The sequence below is a fragment of the Parambassis ranga genome, chromosome 9 (genome assembly GCF_900634625.1).
Source record: "Parambassis ranga chromosome 9, fParRan2.1, whole genome shotgun sequence".
NCBI classification, from domain to species: domain Eukaryota; kingdom Metazoa; phylum Chordata; class Actinopteri; family Ambassidae; genus Parambassis; species Parambassis ranga.
In genome coordinates this window covers 6,387,744-6,410,034 of record NC_041030.1, presented here as the reverse complement: position 1 = coordinate 6,410,034, position 22,291 = coordinate 6,387,744, and the positions used below count along the sequence as shown (strand labels likewise).

At 42.3% G+C, this 22,291-nt stretch overlaps 2 protein-coding genes across 3 annotated transcripts; both read right to left on the bottom strand.

Moving 5' to 3' along the window:
• Window positions 1-6,672: 6,672 nt before the first annotated feature.
• trpv4 (transient receptor potential cation channel, subfamily V, member 4) lies at window positions 6,673-17,959 on the bottom strand. 2 transcript variants are annotated; one of them, XM_028414588.1, is made up of 17 exons: window positions 17,729-17,959; window positions 16,599-16,680; window positions 15,586-15,989; window positions 14,898-15,073; window positions 13,475-13,627; window positions 12,820-12,960; window positions 11,187-11,485; window positions 10,623-10,802; window positions 10,391-10,549; window positions 9,846-9,938; window positions 9,665-9,738; window positions 9,228-9,393; window positions 9,086-9,152; window positions 8,690-8,994; window positions 8,427-8,554; window positions 8,223-8,344; window positions 6,673-8,136 (listed from the first exon to the last, which is right to left on the bottom strand). In XM_028414588.1, exons 2-17 carry the CDS (start codon window positions 16,605-16,607, stop codon window positions 8,042-8,044), a joined length of 2,571 nt encoding a protein of 856 aa, XP_028270389.1. In that variant the 5' UTR covers window positions 16,608-16,680; window positions 17,729-17,959; the 3' UTR covers window positions 6,673-8,041. The 2 variants fall into 2 exon arrangements, with proteins under 2 accessions (XP_028270389.1, XP_028270390.1); XM_028414589.1 differs by lacking the exons at window positions 6,673-8,136; window positions 8,223-8,344 and having other exon boundaries at window positions 8,636-8,994.
• Window positions 17,960-19,506: 1,547 nt separating this feature from the next.
• On the bottom strand, window positions 19,507-22,250 carry gltpa (glycolipid transfer protein a). Its single transcript, XM_028414774.1, has 6 exons — window positions 22,173-22,250; window positions 21,848-21,977; window positions 20,446-20,504; window positions 20,230-20,363; window positions 20,006-20,156; window positions 19,507-19,927 (listed from the first exon to the last, which is right to left on the bottom strand). Exons 2-6 carry the CDS (start codon window positions 21,948-21,950, stop codon window positions 19,745-19,747), a joined length of 630 nt encoding a protein of 209 aa, XP_028270575.1. The 5' UTR covers window positions 21,951-21,977; window positions 22,173-22,250; the 3' UTR covers window positions 19,507-19,744.
• Between the last annotated feature and the right edge of the window lie 41 nt (window positions 22,251-22,291).

Sequence of the window (22,291 nt, the reverse complement as noted above, 5' to 3'; positions counted from 1 at the left end):
AGGCTTTAGATTTTCTGCGGAGCAGAGATCAAGTTCTCACGTGACTCCTTTTTTATAACTGTAGTTTTGACACTCTGTCAGGTGTTATCAGAAGGACAGGAAGCAAACAGAGATCGAATTATTATTATTATTATTATTATTATTATTTTGAGGGGGGGACTTTCATCCCAAATCCTGCAGACATAAACAAAATGAAAACAATCATGTCCTGTCCTCTGGCGTCAGATGCTTTTCCTTGTCCATTTCAGCCCCTTGAAAGGTTGGGATGCATTTAGCCTGGGCCGGTTTTAACTTGGTGATTCAGAGCAGTGAAATATTTATTATGACTGTGAGATTCCCTTGAATGTACTGCACTTAAATTACTGCGATGTTTTATTGCCTTGTGGGACTCAAGTGAAAGAGAAAAAATTGGATCAGTGCAGCAGTCCTCTGGTCTTAAATTAGCATTTCTTTTGTCAGTCAAATTTCAGTGGTAAATTGAATTTATTAACTGGTTGAGAGGGAGAGAGGGGGAACCAGAGCTTTGTTGTGGGGAAATACTGGCATCAGTCTAGGTATATGAAGTGCAATTATTATTACTGTATTAACATTTTTTTTTCTCTGAGCTTACACCAAAAAAATGTAAACTACAGTTGTCAATACATTCCCAATGTACCACATCCCTAATCCTTATCCATTATTTTTTTTGTTTTGTTTTGAGGTGTAAAATAAATTTCTTTAAGAATATATTCAGGAGCCACATCCTGGCTTTGAAGTCTGTGATTATTTTTTAACATGTTATGTTCTTTAGAAGTCAATGGGAAGCAGCTTGGTTTAGCAGCTCTTTGAGATCCAGAGTGGAAAATATTATATGCCTAATTGATTATTATTTAAATGTTTACATCCAAAGATGAATGACAGACAGCATTACTGGGAAAAGAAGTAACTTACCCCTGAACACTGACATTAAATTGGAGTAGGCTAAAAAAAAAACTTCAATCATTTGTACTCCACAAATAACCCCTCCTTGCTGTATCTAAACTATGAGCCTTAAATTTTGAGCTAATGGTGTTTGTAGACATGCCACTGTCTTTGAAGGCTGACAGAGATTTCAGCCCTAAAGAATACCAAGCCCCTTGGCTTAAATTTGCACAGTAAGCCTCCTTAACATTCCAGTGAAAAATGTTTCATGTTGTTTCAACAGCTTAATGCCCCAGCCGCAGTCTGATTCCAGCATATTTTCTGTCTTGTAGAAATATTTTGACAGATTTACAGATACATCCCGTCCCTAAATCCCTTCCGTTTGGCTTCTGCATCCAAGCATTAAACCCTGTCACATGATGTTGAAGTGAAGAGGAGACACTTGAGGCAGTGGAGTTTCTGCTGTCTGGCCTTTCCCACCAGTGGAGGTCTGAGGAGGCACCAGGCCTCTCTGCTAATGGGAATATTGGGTGACGTCTGGCTACTGGACACTGCCAGTGGAGAGTATTCATCCAGTCAAAGGGTTGAAATCAAAACCTGTTCAAATAGCAAGGGATTTCCTATTAGGTACTGAGAGGAATCTGGACATTTTGAGCCAACTCCAACTGAATAAAACACAAACAGAATCTATTATGTAGCATAAATTATATTCAAAGCAGATTTATTTCTCTACTGTACAGGCTCCAAAGTGTCTGCCACACCCCCCACCACCGGTCCCCTGCACACATTAATGAGCTCCTATTGATGGGATGCATCTTAGCCCTCCAACTCGGGTCCATTCCACTATTCCTGATTTGGACAATGGACGCTTAGCCCATATTAGGATAATAGAATTAAATTTCAAATAGATTTGTGAAGAGCTGATCCAGCCACGGCTCACTCAGCTGCAGAGGCAGAGTGGCATATGGCATGTCATTATCTAAGCCCACCCTCCCCCTGTCCAGGGCCAACAGGGTTCAGCAGTGCTTAAACAAACTGAAGGTTAGGACTGGCTGGCTGGCGTTGAAGGGGAGGACAGCAGGGTTTGAGGGGTGGGGTGGGGGGGTGGGGGGGGTTGCTAAATCAGAGCCTCCACAGCGTCTCGGAGGGCCTCAGCACCGCACCATGGCGCCTGGGCTCAGAGGCCTGCTTTAAAAGCTGGGCTGTGTTTGATCGAGGGGATTTGTTTTCTGTTGGATTATACATGGTTGCTCCCTGCCTGGCTGAGGGGCCCCGTGCAATGTGACAGATCTCAGCAAAAAAAAAGAAAGAGAGAAAGATACAGGGAGGGATTTTGGGGTCAGAGAAGCCTCGAAGCATCAGTAATCAGGATAATTGCCATGTTCCTGGTGCAGCTTTCAGATGCCCCTCTTTGGCTCTGTGGTTTGTCTCATATTCGGAGGAAATTACCTCTCTGACTCAAAGACTCATTGTGCCTCAATTCTAGTAAGCAAACCCTGCATTTCTTTGAACTTTTTAATACTACTTAACACACAAATATTTGACGGTTTGTTCTCCAGGAAACTGATGGATTACGCCACCCTCTGAGTGAGGACATTTAGATCTATAACTTATCTCTGTGGCTACAGAACGCTATTGACTGTTAACACGTTTTCAAGGGCAATGAGATACTCACAAGGATGGCCTGGGGGCAAAGTGGAGGGGAATTGACTTATGCTGGTTGTAAAAATCCCTTAGTAAATCCCAATAAGTCCACGAAGACCTTTACCCGGTGTAAAGGTCCAGTCGCATATCACGCACCTTAAATACTGCTGAGAAGGAAGGAGGGCAGACGGGTCCGTTCAAAGCAGGGTCAGAACAGAGGGGACGAGAGGGGAGGGAGGGAGGGATGGAGGAAAGAAAGACAGGCAGCTGCTCACTCTGTAGAGTCTTGGCGTTGCTTCTATAACCTATAGATGACAGGAGGGAGGGGGTGACATCCCCTCCACTTCACTTTGGTCAACCTCAGTCATGTCCCCTGGCTGCCCTTGGGCCCCTGGGGCTCTCATCTCAGAGTATTTACCGGCATCCTTTCTTAACATCTAAGAGAAGATAAATTCAAGAGGCTGCTCTTCTCTGTTTGGCTCCTACCTAGCAAAAAGATACTTTAATCAATACTTAGATGGCCATGTGGAGGCTTGTATGGTTAACCCACCAGCCTTATAGCTGTATTGCACAATATCATGAAAGCATTTAGCACACAGTTAGAGCACCTTGCTGTCCCTCTAGTGTCAGTGCTCAGGGTGCATACAGTTTAGCTTTCTGCTTTTATTAGAAACTCCACAAGGTAAAAAATCAGCACAGAAGGCAAAATAAATCAGGATCTTTTCCCCGAAGGCACAGCCACAGAGCCCCTTTCCTCAAAGGCAATGCAGCAGGGCATAATTCCAGCAGCTTACAGCGCTTTATTTCTTCACCCTCACAACTGATGTATGTTCAGCTGAAAAAGCTTATGGCCTCCAAATATTCATCTACGGTGGGTATAAAGTCAAAAGTCTGGGGATTTTGTTTTTTTTCTTCCTGATTCCATTTTTTTTACTCTTTGTGAGGCTCTTCGAATGTTCCTGTGGACAAACAGGGCTGTTTTTTCCCCCCCAAATGATCTCAAATGCACCAACGCTGCCAAAGTCTGAGGGTGCTGCAACCTTGAGAAAATAATATATATGGAAATGGGAAATCTATAAAGCATCTCTTATTGTTCTCCCTGCAGTGTTGTATTTATGTTTAAAATGATTTTGTCTCCTCAGGATGAGAAAATGTAAAGAATACCTTGCTTTTTTTGGGAAAAAAATGATAATATATGAGTCTTAGATTTCGAAATAAGAAGTCTGAATATTTAAAAAAAAAAAAAAAAGAAGAAAAAGAAGCTGTAAAATCCTTTAGTCGTGGGGTTTTCAACTTTTGAATGTGCCTACAGCCAAGCATCCCAGTGATTGCTTACCCTCTCCAGTTCTGCAATCTCCCCCAATCTCCCCACAACCATCATCTTCAATTTGCTGAAACTGCCACTGTCCCTTCCTCATCCCGACGATCACAGTAGATATTTTGTCTCTTCCCTGCTTTTTGTCAATCTCAGGACTGAATTTCTTTATTTTAATGTAGATGGTTGGTTTTCATTTGACCTCTCCTCTCTTATGTATTATTGTTTGACTTAAGTAAATAAAGCAAATGACTTCTATGTCTGCCCTGCACTCTCTTTCTTTGTCCATCCATCTGTCCGTCCATCCATCCGGCCGTTCTTTGTCTCTGCCTCTGGTTTTTCCTGTAATCAAGGTAAGCATATTAGTGGAAGGATTCACTTTGCACATCACCACCATATGTTGACCTCCACAATCCTGTTGTTCACTTGACCTTTTTCACCTTTACAGCACTGCGTTTGTGACATCACACTTTTTGAGGCATGTGTTCTTTGTGCTTTCGCGGCTAAACAACCTCACCTTGAGGGAAACAAAACAAAGAAGGGAAAAAAATGGAGACTGAACCATATTATATTGTGAGAATGATTGACATTTTTCCTGGCTGATGCTTTGCAGAAATTGCTCTTAAGAGGATGCAAAGGCAAGCGAAGACACTTTACACACAATTTACTAAAGCGGCCAAACAAATGCTCCTCCTCTGGAAGGCTGGGAACTCATGCCATGCATTAATGGAATAGCAGGCATGTCAGGACATTTTTAGACTGAATTTGTTTTTTAAAAAAATCATAGTGCTTTGATGCTGATATTAGGCTCCAGTGCAGCACAGAAGCTCTCTCCACGTCCCTTTATTTGGAATAATTACACTAAGGTCTAAAAGAAATTAACAAATGTACAGCCAAATGTTTCAAAACAGTGGTGTCATCAAGAACTCAATATCAACACCTTTTCTTCTCCTTTCCATGCTCACTCCCAATCTCCACCCACCTAAAACATCAGATAAGCCGCAGACTGATGAGCCAGCCGCCTCCACCAGAGCGTGTGGTACTGGGAGACTGCACACTGATTTCATACACGCTCGCTCAGACAGAAAAAGAGCTCTGTGGAGCAGAAATGCTTCTCTTATTAGCAAAACTCATTCACCTGCACGCCACATTGAGTCCCTGGCAATTTCACAATAAATCATGAGAGAAGCCTACGGAGGCCGGGCGGCAGGCTGAGACTCTGCCACGGCCGTGCCCTCGCCTGTCAGTTTAGACACTCTGAATCATTTCGGGTTCAGCAGCCTCGTTTCATCTTAGATGAACTGAAAGGTCATCTCACACACCACCTAACCAATATGTCTCTGGCTCCTCATCTCCCAGAGCTTCCAGTGATTGCTCATTCCATTTAGAAATACCACACGTCGGTGACATATTTCACCAGGGATCATGGAGGGAATTTCAAAGAATTATTTCAAAGAAAGACTCAGCTCTGAGTTATCTTTTAGGTCTGATTTCAGAGGAAAGGATCGTTCAGTGATGATTTATCCATCTCTTAGGAAGAATGATTAGTGAGAGTGTGAGTTTCCTTCTGTGTGTCAGCCTGCTGGACCTCAGACAGACAATGAATGCTGCACTTGAAGCCATCAGACTGTCAGGAGTGTTGTTTAGTGAATAAAGAATGAGTTGGCCAGAGTCCAGTCTAGTGTACGCTTGAGGCTCATCGGCCTAAACACCTTAAAGCTTAACTGGCTGGACAATTTGTACTGCCAATATCTAAGCTAGTTAGTTTACTTAAGACCTCATAGCTGCTGCTATTAACTTTCCCTTATGTGCGGTTACTAACTGAGGGCTGTTACAACATGACCCCGCCTGGTTGTCTGTTTGTTGAGACACATTTGTGGCACGGAGCGCACACATGCTGCAAGCAAGCAAGCCATTTTGTTAACAGCTCACACTTCCTGTGTAAGTGTGTGGTTCCAGAGTTGCTGACAGTGACACTTGCAGGACCGAGCCCTGCCCTACTTAACAGGCTGCAGGGAGGAGGGCAGGCCAAGTTGTCAGCAGCGCTAGGTGCTCACTGCTTAGATAAACCTGGAGGATTAGTGGCCCAGTTAAAGTTGGGGCAAAGAGGATTAGCCTCTTCTCTGAGGTGGCGAGAGATTCCCTGTGTCCTTCAGCGCTGCCGGTCTCTGAGAGAGAGGAGAAGAGAGGAGGAGGAGGAGGAGGAGGAGGAGGAGGAGGAGGAGGATGGGAGGCAAGTGTTGAGGCCACAGTTATCATAGGTGAAAATCACTACTGCAACATTTTGAAGGTGAAGTGTATAGATGAAAGGTGAATGGAGCAGTTCATACATTTTGCCAGCTTGTCATTTCATTTGAAAAGTAAACGCACCATAACTACTGGCCGGGTGTGTCAGAGGTTAACAAAACCTGAAGTAACAATATGGAACTATGTTCTACAGTTGTAGTACAAACAACTGAGTATTTGTGGCCCCCATTAATAAGTATTTGTGTATGTGTCTCCTAAAATAACCGTGGTTGGCATGGTACTTGGGATGTCTGCATGCAGTGAGGAAATTAGACCTCTGCAGCCATCAGCAGGCCAGACAGGGAACTGCAATGGTTGCCAATAAAAAGGAAGAATGCAGAGGTCCTTCTATATATATATTCTTGTGAGCTATGTTAGATTTGGGGTGTAATGTTAATTGTGTATAGACAATGACACTCATCACACTTTTATTACAGTAAAAATCTTTATTTTAGCTTTTGGTAAATGTACATATCTGTCTATATAAAAGTGTCTGTTTTACTGCAGAAAACTAGCTTTCAGCCCTTTCATTTAAGTCTAAGTTTAGGACAAAAATATTTCTTACTGCAAAACTAATGAAGCAAGTAATGATTTTATAAATTCATAAAAACAAACTGAAAACAGGAAACCGTATAAAATATAGTCAGTGTTTACTCCTTGTGCAGTATTACACAAAAACATTATAAAATGCATAGACATGTCTGAGAAATGTAAACAGGGTGAACAACGACCTGTGACCTTCAGCGGTAATGAATTAGACAGGATGGAATGTATGGCCTATCTGCTCTTAATCAAACTCTGTTGTGTAGGACAATAATACAAACAGCAGGGGAAAAAAACGCCATATAGGGCAAGGAGCCAACTGCAATGAAAACACTGCAGCAAATAAGGGGAAGTACATAATGGCAAGGACCGAGAGTTGATTATGCAAATACCCCAGCTGCAAAGGAACAATAACTCTGGAAATTCAAAGACACACCATAACACGGAAGGCTATTGTCTCGCATTTGCATATTTGCTTGAGAACCATAACCTGCTCATCATGCCCATCTTGTTCAGAATAATGTCTTTGTATTCATATAATAATGCACACATCAGAAATTGGCATAGTGCATTGTTTCAGTTCAAATGGAAGCTATGCAGCTGAGTTCAAGCCTGAGACTTATAAAGTTTGCAAACTAATTAACACTGAATATATATACAGAATTTAATATATATATATATTCTGTTATATAAGCTAAATCCTCTGCTGCCTGAAAAATACACATTCAAATCAGCATGTAGAGATAAAACTTTATAGACTCAGTATATAGGGACCTTATAAAATGCAAAGCAAGTAAATGCTGATTTGTATTCTATAAGTCTATAAATTTATTTATTAGAATATTCTCTATAATATTTTTTCTTGCTAAGAGATATCTACATGCCTGTAGATTTCTTTACTTTGCTAATGTAATAATAATAAAGTAGCTCCTGGCAGATATTAGAAAAGGCATGATTTGGTTTTCCCAAAAAATATAATGACACTGGAATCCTGAAACATTTAACTTCCTTAAATCCCTGAGTGCAGATATAAAAATGAAGACATACTATAAATATGTTTATAAAAGGTTTTAAGGTAAAATATTTACAGCTCACTTTGTAATTAATGCAACTTTTTCTTGATTGATCCTAGGGTTATTAAAATGTATTTTTAATTCTTTAAAAAAATTGAATATCCAGTGTCACTGCCGATTGCCAGTGCTCTGTCCTGTAACATTGATCCTTCCATTGATTCAAAAGGCACATAGGATGTGTGCAAATTAGTACACTTATTGGCCAACTCGCCCCCGCAGAGCAACCTCATTGTGCAGGGGGGCTCTCTGCTGTTTCTTCATAAGAAGTCCTCTGCAGGCATCAGTGCCTGGACGTCAAAGGCTCCATCTCTACCACCAGATCGTGAGGCCCCCTACTTAACTCTACCACCCGTGGGACCACTGTGGACCAGCGATCTAAGGGGAATTAAAAAAAAAAGACTGCCTTTAGTCTGAGTGAATGTATGAGATTGTGGTGCATATGAGCACAGTGACACTCTCACCCCTCCTCAAGGCTTTGACACTCTGCTGCAGCCCGTTGACCTGGCTGGTCTCATTCTTTCCAGGATCCTCGTTGATAATCGCCAGGTTCTGATTCCAGTGACACCAGTTGACCTCATCCACCCTGACAGTAAAAAACAACATTAACAATGAAAGTTTTTCGAAATGGTTACGAGTGGAACAAGATTACGAGTGGTGCAAAATACCTAAAACACCAGCGTCGATCTGGTGTGTTGTCACAGTTCTTCCCCACGGTCACCATCTCTCCAACTCGAAAAGACTTGCGAAGACAGACGGGGAAAGACCGCTCGATGTCCAAGATGGTTGTCGCCCACTGCGAGTACACATTTGAAGTAAGTGGACATCCTCATAACAATTGAAACCACTGAATTAAATTTCCAACTTAAAAAATCACCATGAAAGTGGGTCAAGTCCCACTGACACTGGCCATCATAAACTAACGGGTCACCTGAAGCTTCCAGATCTTCTTGCTCTCCTTGGACACCTGCCCCACTGTCTCCCCCATCAAAGCGATCAACATGTTTAGCAGCAGCACAAAGGTGAGGATGATGTAAGTAACCAGGAGGATAAGGAAGACTCCTGGATACTGTGCACTTTGGATCATGCCCAGTTCCCCCATTCCAATGGTCAGCTTAAAAAGATCCAGCAGGAAAGTGCTGAATGTGTCTGGGTCCCTACAGTTTGGGTATTTGGGGCAGCCCCCCTCACACTCTGGACCCGATGAAGGACACACTGTCAGCAGGGACACCAACGCTGAGGGGGGGAAACACAGAGGGTTGTGTTATGTGTGAACATTTTTGATGTATTGGTGGATTTTTCTTAACCTGTGATGCCAGGCTGGTACCTGATGCATATCCAATCATGAAGAGCACATACACCAGCAGAAATCTGAACAGGTCCTTAAAAAGAATCTGTGCAACGAAAAAGAAAAACAACGTTATGACACATCAAAACATTTGTGCTCTCTCAAGACCTTCATGATTTACCTTCTGTATCATGATGCTGTAGGTGCCGGTGAGCTTCAGGCCTCGGGTGAAGTACAGTGTGTTCATCCATCCCAAGACAAGTGCAAAGACCATCACAGTGATATAGGCCTTAATGCCAGACAGGTAGAGAGCTGCTGTGATGATAACTAGCACAGAGTAGATGAAGCTACAGAGAACAAATTTGTCAGTTTTGGAAAGATGGCATTTTAATAGAATGAAGACATCACAGCTAGTAATTTAAATCAACATGGATCAGAGATGTACTCGACATCCTTCTTTTATGTTGGGATCATGGGTTTAATTAAAGATCCAAACTATAAAACATGCCAGGGAGGAGGCTGACAAATTAATTAGATGACTCAATTAAGAAGATGCAAAATGTGTCTCGGGTTGAAGTCAGCCAAAGATATAGCGGAGGTGAGGATGAGGACACTTACTACAGCAGCTGAAAGGACCCGTCGATAAATAAAGACTTCACCCCGGGGCACTTCTTCAGGAAGACGTCCTTAATCTGCGAAAAACAGGAGCAACATTTCCATAGTGACAAAAACAGCGGTGAGACAGCGGTGAGGACCCGGTGATCAAACCATAACAAGGTGTCAGAGCGTATTGACTTACGTTTGTGAGGAAGAAGAAGACTCCTGATGCCAGTGTGACAATCTCTCCTGCCATCCGCAGGTAGTCAGAGGATGTGGTGTATCTGTACGGAGGCTGAAAGGAAAACAGACATCAACAGGAAATATATCACATGGAGAAATTTTATAAGGAAGTTACTGCAGGTGTTTATCATTTTGGGTCTTGGCGAGAGTTAGATGAGAAGATTGCTATCAATCTAAAAATCTATCAGAGTGAAGCTTGAGCCAGCAGCTGGTTATCTTAGCTTAGTATTAGCTATCTTCTTAGCTGTAATCTTCTGTGAAAGCACAATTTGTCACACTTTACATTGCAGTTTGCATACAGATGTGATAATGAGAAAAACAGAGAGGTGGAAGTTTCATTTTAAATATTGGAAGGGCTAACAAAACAAATAAGAGAGTGACATACCACTGGGAAGAGAATCTACTGATTTAATGACTGATATCTTTTTACAGTGCAGTGGTGAATATCTAGTAGAAATTCGAAATACAATGTCTGCATGGAAACAAAGTTTAAGGCACACGTACTGTTTCCTGTGTTGGGTGGTAATAGGCCGTGACGGTGAAGATGATCATGGTGATGAGGTAGGAGAAGACGCTGATGTAAAAAGTGACAGCAGCGAACTTCTGCCACTTGGCCCTCAACAGCTCGTTGATGGGCTCCACTGCCAGCATCTCATGACGGTTCTGACAACAGGACCAGAAACATAACACGGATACCCTGCAACTAAATAAATAAAAGTGCATAAACTTAACTCACCTCATCGCGACCGTTGTAGACGAGGATCTCCAGCACAGATGGCTCCTCCCCACATGTATCCAGTGAAGACAGATCATAGAGGGAGGAGTACACCGGTCCATAAGCCCAGTCCTTGAACTTACGTGAGAGATGACGCACTTCCTCGTCTTTGATCTCTCGTCGGATAATGTGCTGAAAAATCTGGAGGAAAATGAAAATGACATTGGGACTTGTAAAGAAACGTGAATTTTCAATAACATGAAGAGTTATTATTTGAATGAGTTTAGGTGTGCAGCTCTTGTTAAATGCAGTGAGTCTGAAAGCAGGTCTAAGGTAAAACAAAACTGTCATCCAAGAATGTGGAATTAAAACTTGGACCACACCTATTCATCCCCCTCAGGCTTCTAACAAAGGATGAGAAAGGAGCTCAGTGTTTGACCTTTAGACAGTGATGATGTCATTGGTGCTGTGGACCACTTTCAGGTGATCTAAAATACCAACTTCCATAAGAAAGGATCTGTATGTGTAATGATTACTGGACTAGTTGTGTTGCATGTTAAACACCTCATAATAAAATGTATGTACCCCTATCTTTCCCAGTTTGGCGGCCATCATGAGAGGCGACATGCCATCGTTGTTAAGCACTGTCTCCAGGTTGCAGTCCGGGTAGAGCTTGGCACTCTTGATTAGCAGCAGGTCGTACATCTTTGTGAGGAATCGAGTGTTGTCCTTGGTGTTGTCTGCAATGTGCACCAGCGCATGCAGCACAGTGTTTCCACGTGAATCCTGCCGTCGCAGGTCAGCCTTTTTGTGTGGGTTCTCAGTCAGGTAGTGCACTATGTTAGGCTGGTTAGTGCATGCAGCTAGAGAGAGGGGCAGCTCACCTGGACAAACAGAAAGAGAGAGAGAGTGGACATGTTATTCTGCAAACACAGGAGATTAAGTGTATTTCAGATTAAAAATAAGGAACTCAACAGAAGGGGTTAATTAAGAACTGTAGCTGGCGTCTGTGTGTTTTTGCAAAGCGTACTAAACATGGATCAAAGATCTGACTTTAATCCCCACTATGAAAGCAGCACAATTAGCAGTTGTTTAAGGGAGGGGCGCAATGGGGCCAGAGTGCCAAAAGCAGCTGCTGAAAATGAGCCGTTGCCATGGGTGACAGATTACTTTGTCACCTCGCATAGAAACGCTTCTCTTCATGGATTTGCACGGGTGCATGCAGAGTATTAACGTGAGTCTAAATCCCATTAGCCATCAGCCCTGCCAGGTTCCTGTTCACCTCACTGCAAAGCTCCGCGGCAAATTACTCACACTGCGCCCGGACACGCTGGGATTTGGGAATGACAACCATGCTAAGTGCAAATAGAAATCATCTCCTCTGTGATGAGTGAGGGGTATGACAGCTGATTGTAATCAAATAAGCAATTTCTTAATTTTAGGTTGGGGAAAAAAATAAACCGGTTTATAGGTTAGGCTCTTTTAATGTTTTAGGAGGTAAATATTTTAATGAATGACATGCCACAGTTATCATCAAAAGTTTTAAATGCAGAATGATCAACATGTTTTATGTACCTTCTGATATGGCTGAAAGGTGACACCTGAGCAGTGAGCCAGCAGAGGGCAGTGTTAAGTTTAGTTTACCAGCTCTGATTTATTTATTCTCTGTGTTACAGGTCAGGGATGTGCTTCCCGCCTGCTGAGGATGTTTACTCTTCTTAACTGCAGAACACAGACTTCTTTCATTTTATGCTCTTTGACATAATCACTGGTTTTTTATGTGTTTTTGGAGCATTACTGACGTTGGCTTCTTGTACGAGACTTAAAAAAAAAGTTGGGTACAAGGTGGGGACTCACCAACGCAGTACCTTAACTGCCAAAACCTGCCACGTTAAAAAGTGAAAGGGTGGGGTCCAAAGTCCCTTCATTTCCATGGCAACCAAGGAAAAATGTTTTAATTATTTGATGCTGGCAGCTGTTTTCATACACAGCACAAAACACTGATGTCAATTATGTGCTGTAAAAAAACAGAATCACTGCTTAAAAGCAAAATCTTGTGGAAATGGAAAATATGACCACACAAACCTCAGACACACCACATCATTTCTAACATATGAGGCAGAAAACACAGTAACAGCTGCCCAGGACTCAATGTGTGACTATTAGTGAATGAAATGAGCTAAAAATAAAAAATGGAAAGATGTTCAAAGGCCCTAACCAAAGTAGAAGTATCCCCCCTCATTTCTGGGCTGGAAGAAGCGTCCTCTGGCCTGAGCGTGAACATCGGCGCCCTGCTCCACCAGCAGCTCCACATACTGTTTACAGCGCCGTTCGATGGCGATATGGAGCGCTGTCTGACCTGAAAGAAAACAGCAGAATTACTACTATTGAAAACACATCAACTAAAAGACTGGATTTGCTGAGCGGTAATTGCTCAATTTGAGGTGTATGGAGCTGATTATGCTGACAGGGATTACACAAGAGCATAGTGAATAAACTGAATCCTAACTTGAAGGTGGTGGTGACTGATAGCTGTGGAGGGTTATAGCTGTTTATGCTGCAACTGTGTCCTTTAACAGCCACATAAAAACTTACAAGGTGTTGTGACTACCTCACAACAAATTATCTGAGAGGATGAAATCGAATTAAATGAGACCTGGATGGTCTCATCTGAACGACTATAAATAGGCAGTGTAAGCGTTCACACTGTAAATACATTCCTTTTCCACATAATTGGGCTTCATCCACCATCTGTCAAGCTTGCAGTAACACTCAACAGAACACTTGGTCTCAGTGGAACACAAAGAGATGATGCACATGTGCAAACTCTGAATTAGATCCTTATTGAATCTAAATCATGATTATCATCATACCTCTGTAGTAGACATCTCTGAAGGGAGTATTTATGAACTCTCTGAGGTTTCCTGTCTTCTCTGCTATGTCCACCAGCAGTGGGATGGTGTTGTTCTGACCACCATAAAGGTTGAGCAGAGCCTTTGGCAGACATGTCTTACCCGTGGATGGTTCTGGTAAGAAAATGAAAGAAACGGTTTAACATACTTCTCAAGTTTTCATTGTTGTATTTAATTTAAATCCCTGGAAGGTAGCCCATCTAGCCGGGCATACAGCACGTGATGTCCTCTGGACAAAATGTTGATGAAGCTTCTCAGTCATCCAGGTCATTTTCATTCAAAGGGGTTGAAGCGAGACAACTGGACTTGTAGTTTTTTCTTGAAGACATTTCGCACCGCAGAGGGTGGGGCAGTGTGAAACTCACAAACAATAGCTCTAAATGTCTTCATACTTACCTGTGTTGGTCTGACTGACTGTCTGTGTCTGGTGTGTCTAACGACTGGCTAACAACTATGAGACTACAGGGGAGCTGTGGTGGATGAGGTGACTCTTTGTTCTTAGTGGACACATGAGTTGGAGTGAAACTTCCTGGGAATGGATGGAATCACTGCATTGTATGTGGTAGAAAGATGATGTCTGAGGCCACCACCTCTGTTAAGGGAAGGTTTTTCCAGCTCAACATAGATGCTTCCTTGACTCCTCTTTCAAACCATCTGTCCTCCCTGTCTAAAATGTGAACATTGTTGTCCTCAAAGGAGTGTCCTTTGTCTTTGAGGTGGAGGTGAACAGCTGAGTCTTGTCCTGAGGAGGTGGCTCTCCTGTGCTGAGCCATTCTTCTGTGGAGTGGTTGTTTAGTTTCTCCAATGTACAGATCAGAGCACTCCTCACTGCACTGGACTGCATATATCACATTATGCAGTCCAGTGTGGTGATGAGAATGCAGTGAAGCTGCTTGGAAGAGCAGCGTAACATCTTCAAGAAAACTCTACAGGTCCAGTTGCCTCGCTTCAACACTTTGAACCAGGAAACAATGCAGGGAGAGGAGAAGTTTCGGGAAGTGTCACGTAGAGGAAAATATTTAAGCTTAATAGAAACAAACTGTTAAAAACAGGGCCGAGCAAGCGCTATTATTAGTCTGTCAGTTCAAAAAGCTTTTTCAGTGAGGGAGTCGACAGTTTGCTGTGATTTCTCTCTGCTCCCTGTTATAAGCCTGGAAAAACTTTCCAGACACACACAGGAAGTGGTCAACAGACCTGCCTCCAGAGGGACAAAGACATCCCTCCACCTTTTCCCTCTCACATCCTCCAAAGGCAGAATAACAGACAGAGGTAAAGGTCACAGGAAAACCAGACAGAAGATAACGCTGAGTTTGCCTTTAGAGCAGAGTTATAGGTAAGAATAAAATGTTTAATTATCTGCATCTCAAGCTCTATTTATCCTCACCTCTGAACTCCTCATCAGTTAACCTTTTCTCATGACTTTGCAGGTACTCCAACAGGCCCTCCAGGGCCTCTGGCTCAGCACGTGACACACATTCAAAGAGAAGAGAGCGGTTGAATATCTTCATCAACTTCGGTGGGTCAGCGCTTTCAACCTCATCACAGGAGGCCTCAGTTTTACTAAGAGGACACAGAAACATGATGATATGTTACGCATTGTGCAACACATGAAGTATTTCTCTTTGAATCTATGTATTTTTTTGCTTTTTAAATGACAGAAAATTAAGAATTCAAATGCTGTTTTATGAAGCAACCGTCACTTAAACAATCACCCACACCATGGAGTGCTCTGATAAATGGACCTCTGTGTGTAGGTTACAGGTAGGGCAGCCAGGAACAGGGAGCAGCCTAAATATTACCTCAACGGCAGCAGAAAAATCAACAACATGCTCTCTGTTAGGTCAGGCAGTGAGCTGAATGAGGGACTGCTTGGCCCACGGTTGAGTGTGTGTGTGTGTACCTCTTCATGTGGCAAGGCTCTGTCTACAGAGTCTGTAGGAGGTTTTTGTTTTTATGACAACATTTTTTTTCCAAACTAGGCTATGGAAAATATACCAGTATAGGTTTATTAGTGTTAAAACTGAAAAGCAAACCCCTGAACTGAGACATCAAGACAGCGAGGTGCTGCTCACCCTCTTGGGAGCTTCTTCCTACGTCTCTTCTGGTTGCTTGTGTTCCTGTAGGTACCATAGTCAAAAAGAGAGTCCATGGGTGCTTTCTTGGGGCCTTGGACCACATTTGATTCATATATGGTGGTTTCCAGTAGGTCCATTGGGTTTGAAATGCCCTTCTTGAAAGCACCGTGGAACTTCATCCGCAGGTTCTGTCTGCCGTCCACAGGCTGCCCGGGTTGCTCCAGGGCTGAATCCTGACTGGTGTCCTGAGTTGATGGAGAGCCATCCTCGCTGTCAAACAAGTGTGGGAGCTCAGACAGGGCGAGGGCTGCATCACTCTCAGGCTGAGCTGCTACCCCATCGACAGAGACAGCAGCCTTGGTTAAGGCAAGCTGGCACCTTCTGAGGAGAGCAGGACGGCTCTGGAGTAAGAACAATGACAAAATGAGTCAGCTGCATGACCTTTAGGTCAAACAATAAAGTCTGTCACATAGAATATTTATACAGTCAATCATATAGTCAAGAAGATTAAATATTTGGTTCATCATATTCAGTTTAAACTTCACACACGGGTGCTATTGTTTATCCAAGCAGCATTGTGTGAGAGAACTGAGATGTGCTGAATGATTTGCAGCTTCTAGTTCACATGAGGAAGAAGGATATTCAAATAAGATACATGAGATGCAGCCTTCCTATTTTACCTGTTAAATCACAGTTAATATTAACATACACAAAGTATAGTCTCACATTATAAATTCAAAGAGCAGTGAGTACAAGATACAGAAAATCCTAAGATCCTCTTGTCACATGATCGGTTTATTTATGGACTATTAAAATGTTTCCACCCTCAATAATAAGATTGTAAAAATAGTGCTTCTCTTTTCAACCTGAAAGTCGACTGTTTTACTTCAGAAAATACCCACAAAGGTAAAATGGCACAGGAACTTGGAACAACAAGAAATTGTATTAAGTGACCAGAGTGACTTTGGGAATCCCCTTCTCAGGAGACTGTATGTTTAGCTGCTGCGTACCTCATTCATCCCTTTTGTCACAAAGGTGTGTAAAATTCCTCTTCAGGGGGAACTGGAAGTGATGCTGAAGCATGTGGGCGCCCTGCGGAACATAAAACAGTAACAACAGCACATAAAATGAGCGCTCTGTGGTTTTAGTTGTAGGATATATGGAAAACGTAACAAAACCAACATGAGTCTGGACTCTCATTGGTCAGATGAGATGAGTTTGCACTATTAAGCAAGATCACGCCACCTGTCTTTTTTAACACTGGACTTACACAGCTCCTCTAAACACACTTTACTGCTACAGTAAGCTCACACACAACAGGCGCTTCCTTTAAAACCTCCCTCAGCTTGTTCACAGCCTATCTAAGCTGCAAAGGAGCAACACAAACAGGGCAGTTGGGAACCCGTGGGGGGAAAGGAATGACTCACAACCCTGTCTGACAGGCGAGATTATCATGCCTTTACACTTCAGCGGGCATTTGATAGTGAAAAGATGGACAGACAAAAAGAGGCCGCCCTTGACGAACTGTTAACAGACTAGAACAAAAGGATTACATTATTTAGGCTAGTGTTGGTGTCTGAGCACAGAGAGCACACCAAGTATTAAACCTGTCAGAGTGACACAGTGACATCATAAAGTATCAAACAGACCCAGAGCTCACATTATATCTGCTTATTGCATGGGTCAGACAGTGGAAATGCTCTTGTGAACGTCTGTGCATGTGAGTGACTCTAATGTCCCCTCAAGAGATGAGGGACTTCCTGCTCTGTCACTGCTGATGTGACATGAACCAGGACAAGACAGGCTGGAGGCGCTGCCTGGAGCCAAATAACTGCTGAGATAAAAAGAAAACAAACCTTCTAGAGTTCTCAGGCTCTGAAACACAGGCACCAAAGATACAATTCAATTTTTTTTATGTATGAATGAGTGGAACTAATTAAAACAACACTGCAACTAAGAAAATGCCAACTAACACATTAAATAAAACCGTAATAAAAAAGAGCATTAATAAAACGCATTAGTTAAAAACTTTAGACGCGCACCTTATGAATTAGGCTCCTAAACTAAAGCACAATAAAATATTTTCTTCTTATATGGGAACCTGTCTAACTTTTTTAGGACAGACAACGTCGCTTCTTACCTTTTTCTGAGCAGCTGATCCCGTTTGCTTTTTCCTAAAAATGTCTTCACTGCGCCGCTTTGTTCCATAAAAGTTTTTTCTGTCTTTAGGCTCTCCTTCGCTGCTGCTTCTCAGTCAGATGAGAGTGTTTTAACTGAATGAACACTGATTCCCTGTTTCATGCGTCTGACCGCCAGCAGAACAACGGATGCCTTCACAGGGTTGGGTGGGTTACACTGACCACTACCTTGGCTGAAAGCTGGAGCCAACGCGGAAGTAGCTACAGATGTACCGGTGCTGTACCACATGTGGCCGCTAGGGGCTGGCTCCAAAAACCAATCACAGGCTGTGGAGGCGAATCTTTCATTCAGCCAGGTGTATTCAGTTCTCTGAAAACTCTCCGTCATTCCAGGAAGTCAAAATACAAGCCTAAAGCAGTTTACATGTCATCACAAGAAACTTGGCTTACACCAGGATACTTCTGCTGTCCTCAGGATTGATTATGATCAGTGTGAAAAGAATTATCTTTGAAAGGATAAAGTAACAAAAAAAATTCTTGGCTTTATTTCACCTTTCATAGAAAACTGGTATTATTACCAACAACAATAGAAAAGGTGAGTTTGCCTGAGAAGCTATGGTGGTTTGTTTTTTCCACTTTGTATATGTTGGCTCTGGTTGGCTCAAGGGTCAGTTAGTTTGTCCTTGCCCTGTCTTCTTGTCCAGAGTGCCCTTTACAGGTGGCTGAACTGTTGAATGACCAGCTCCACTCAGACCGGTTTCACAAATACTGACCTATTTCTCATCTATTTAGAAGTACACAATGAAGGGCAGTGCAATTTAAGGTCTCTCATGAGAGCCTTCCATGGGGAATATATAATACTCTTATAATAGAAAAAAGAGTAAAAAAAATCTTACATAAAATAGCCAAACAGTGACCAAACCATGACCCAGTGTTAATTATCTTTCATGGTAAAATATTAACCAATATTTACTCATTGCCCCCCAGAACATAAACAAGCTTCAGCTCAGTGGTGTCACAGGTGTCAATTGTCTGTAATGTATTTTATTGCTGTTGCCCTATTCTTCCCACAAATATACAATAATGTTAACACTATGTATCTCTAATATTTATAAAATACTCAAAGTGAGTGTAACAATGTCAAAAAACTGGAATAAGTCGTACTGCTGAATGTGGCTGAGCAGAAATAATCATGAGCAGAAAATAGTGTGAAAAAAGTAAAGTGAAATAAACAAATAAGCAAAACATAGAAGCATAATAATGGAGATAAAAGCACAAATTTGAGAAGAAGAGAAATAAAACATTTTCTTTATTGCAGGTTAAATTTCCCATCTAGGATGAAACTTGATGATCTCTTGACAAAGAGAATACACATTTGGGCTAGAGTGAGCACCTGAGAGCAGAGAGGACACATGATGATGCATCACTTTGGAAAGATACAAAGAATATAATAGGCTGACCACACCTATTTGATCAAGGCTGCCTGGTTTATACAAGGTGACATATAAAAAAATTACAAAAGATTAAAGAGGTAAAAAGCGCCACAAACAAAACTCAATGTGTGGCAGAAGAAGCCAAACTCATACAATTGTGTGAGCTTTAACTTGTAGTGCAGAAAAAACGTCATGTAAAACTGTTCCACACACACATATGGAAAAGTACAATCTATCTACAAAGGTTTCAAAGTACAAAGACTCAAAATACAAAGCAACTGATACAAGTATGTTTCTTGTTTGAGAATAGAAGATTGCATACAGAATAGTAGGTAACATTACGATTACTTTGTGATTATATTTTCCTAATCTGAACATGAGGAGACCAAAACTCCATCTGCAGCATTGGTGCCAAACAAAGTGAGGAAGCCAGTTAAAAGTGCACAAATATTTCATGTGTAACAACAGAGTGATACAAATGCTCTCCCCCAGTGAGCTGTCAGATGACCTGCAGGGAGCCACAACATCCAGAGCTGCAGAAGGTAAATGACTTTGTAAGTGGATCGCTTCAGGACAGACTCACAGTCACACCGTGTAGTCCAGCTCAGCATGCAGCTTACTGTACATGTCGTATATAGCATCCACTGTGGCAGAAAAGTTGATGAGGAACTTCCGGATTTTTTCGAGGCATTCCTCTTCCTTGACATCCCGACCCTTGGAGAGGGACTTCAGGAAATCGGACTTATAAGGAGCAGCGAAAAGAGCCGCCTGAAAGACCAATTGCAAGGTTTATACGCTAAGCTAAACAATTTACACACTTACAAACAATACAGACACCCGACTCACCTTGAAGAGCTGCTGCACAAACCAGCCGTGATACCTTTTGAGGGCTATTTCATAGGCTTTGGTGATGTTGACTCTGATGAGGTTTGGGTTGCTGTCATCCTTTTCACCATCCACTAAACTCTGAAGGAAAACTTGGATAAACTTTAGGCCCCTGTTAAGAAAAGAAGACACTCACGCTTAATAGAATGCATGCAGACCAAACTGGAATGTAAACTCTCTCTAACCTTTTTAACCACATCAGTGCCAACGTTGCTCCGACTTTGGGCCATTCTCCTCCATGCATTTCCTTCTCGGCCTCCAAGATCTGCTGGAGTGTCTTGAACCGTCCAGGGTTGGTGTCATAAACTGCCTTGATTTTCTATCAGGCATAAAAATTATATATGATAATGTCACAGAGAAGGAGGAACAGAGTTTACTCAGACAACAATAACAATACTCACAGTGATGTTTCCAGATATGTCTGCCTTGATTGGTGCAAAAATAGTGGAGCCAAGGCAGTCTGAGGAGGAATATTTACACAATATCACCTTTTATGCATGATATAATCATGATCATTATCTGAACAGTGTCTGCAGTGACAAGCCGCTGTGAAAAAGTCTATTGCAACAAATCCATCTGGATGAGGCCTTCTGTTTTCCTACACCGTGGTTAGTTTGCTGTCCTTTCCTAGGGGACCTTAGCGACTCCTGAACAATGAGACATCTCGAGTCCCGACCACACACGGCTTCTGTTTGACCCGCTGACACAACAGACAGCTTTCAGCCCTGGAGCTGTTAGAGGAAACTACTCATGGCTAAGTCCACTCTATTGTGCCGATGTGATGCATCGCCACAACACTGATGGCAACATATCCAGTTTCAGAGACGTCCTCAGCTTATGTGGCTCTGTCTGTATTTTCCACTCTCTCCACAAGATAAAAAAAGGAGTTTAAAAATGAATACATTTCTGAGAAGAATAATCGGTCCTTCTCTCAGGTGGATGTTGTGATGGTAGCTTGCCGAAGAAACAAAACACCTTCTTTACTGCAATACACAGCTAAGAGAAGAGTGAGTGTGTCGCTCAAAAGACGTCCACACAGTCCACAAGAAGTCTAATTAGACAAAATAATTTATAACACCTATGTGATTGCACTATGAGTGTGCAGGATGGTAATAGCTTGTAGGAAAGTTGGCCTGGAAATTTCTAGGTCAGAAAAAAACAATAGTAACAAGAAGGAAAGGGTTTAATTTGGAGATCAGACTTGGTTCATCTCAAGGGTTTCACATGGCAAATTCAATAGAAGGACGTTGGCATATTAATACAGAATGAAGTCACACAAAGATGCCCTGGTGCACCGTGCCACTACTGAATGGGCAAGGGGAACTCAACACCGTACTAATCAATTTTCACAACTTAAAATCCAGGCCAGTGGATTAAATTATGCATGCTAAAGGATTGTGGACAGGTTGATGGAGAGAAATACGATCCAAAAAAGATTATTGTTTGGAAAGAGCAACAGCGTTTTGTTAAGTGTTATGGAAGTGCTGTGACAGATTTCCTATCAATACAAAGTTTGATCAAAGTGCGAAGAAACGATGCAAGAAAATAATGCAAGAGGCTGATGAATTGAATGAAATCCAAAGCATTTTGTGCCCTAAACAGTGAGCAGAGTTAAATTAGACATTATCTGAAAATATCTACAAGCCTATAAGTTTGTCATCGCCACAAATTGGGCTTAGGAAGCATCTAAGAAAAAGTACTAACTATGAATTTGTGACTGACATTTTAGAAGATGTTTCTTTTTGTTCATTTCAGTATAGCAGAAGTGTCTCTACTGTGTCACACTGTGTAGATCTTACTTACCAAAGAATGGTGGAAGGTAAGACACGGCTTCCAGAAACGGTCTCGTTTCCACCTGCCTATCAGCTGGCAGCTGTCTGAACTGGTGCTCCATTAGCAGAGCCATCTCTTTAGTCTGGACACACTGTTAAGTCTGAAATGATAGCAACAGGCTGTCAACCCTTCACTGCAGATTTACAGTGACAACAGCAGGAGGAGAACCAACACACACAGACACACACAACAGAGAACCACCTCTCTCTGCCTCTCTCACTGCATCTGTCTCTCTCTCTCTCTTTTCCTCTCTCTCTCTCTCTCTCTCACACACACACACACACTGGTGTTGAACCTGGGTTGTAGAAGAGTGCCCAGTCTCCAACTCATGTGATTGACCTGACACTGATAGATTCTCTGCAGCATCGCCACCTGTTGGGTAAAAGAGCTAAACAGTGCAAAGAAAAAGAGATA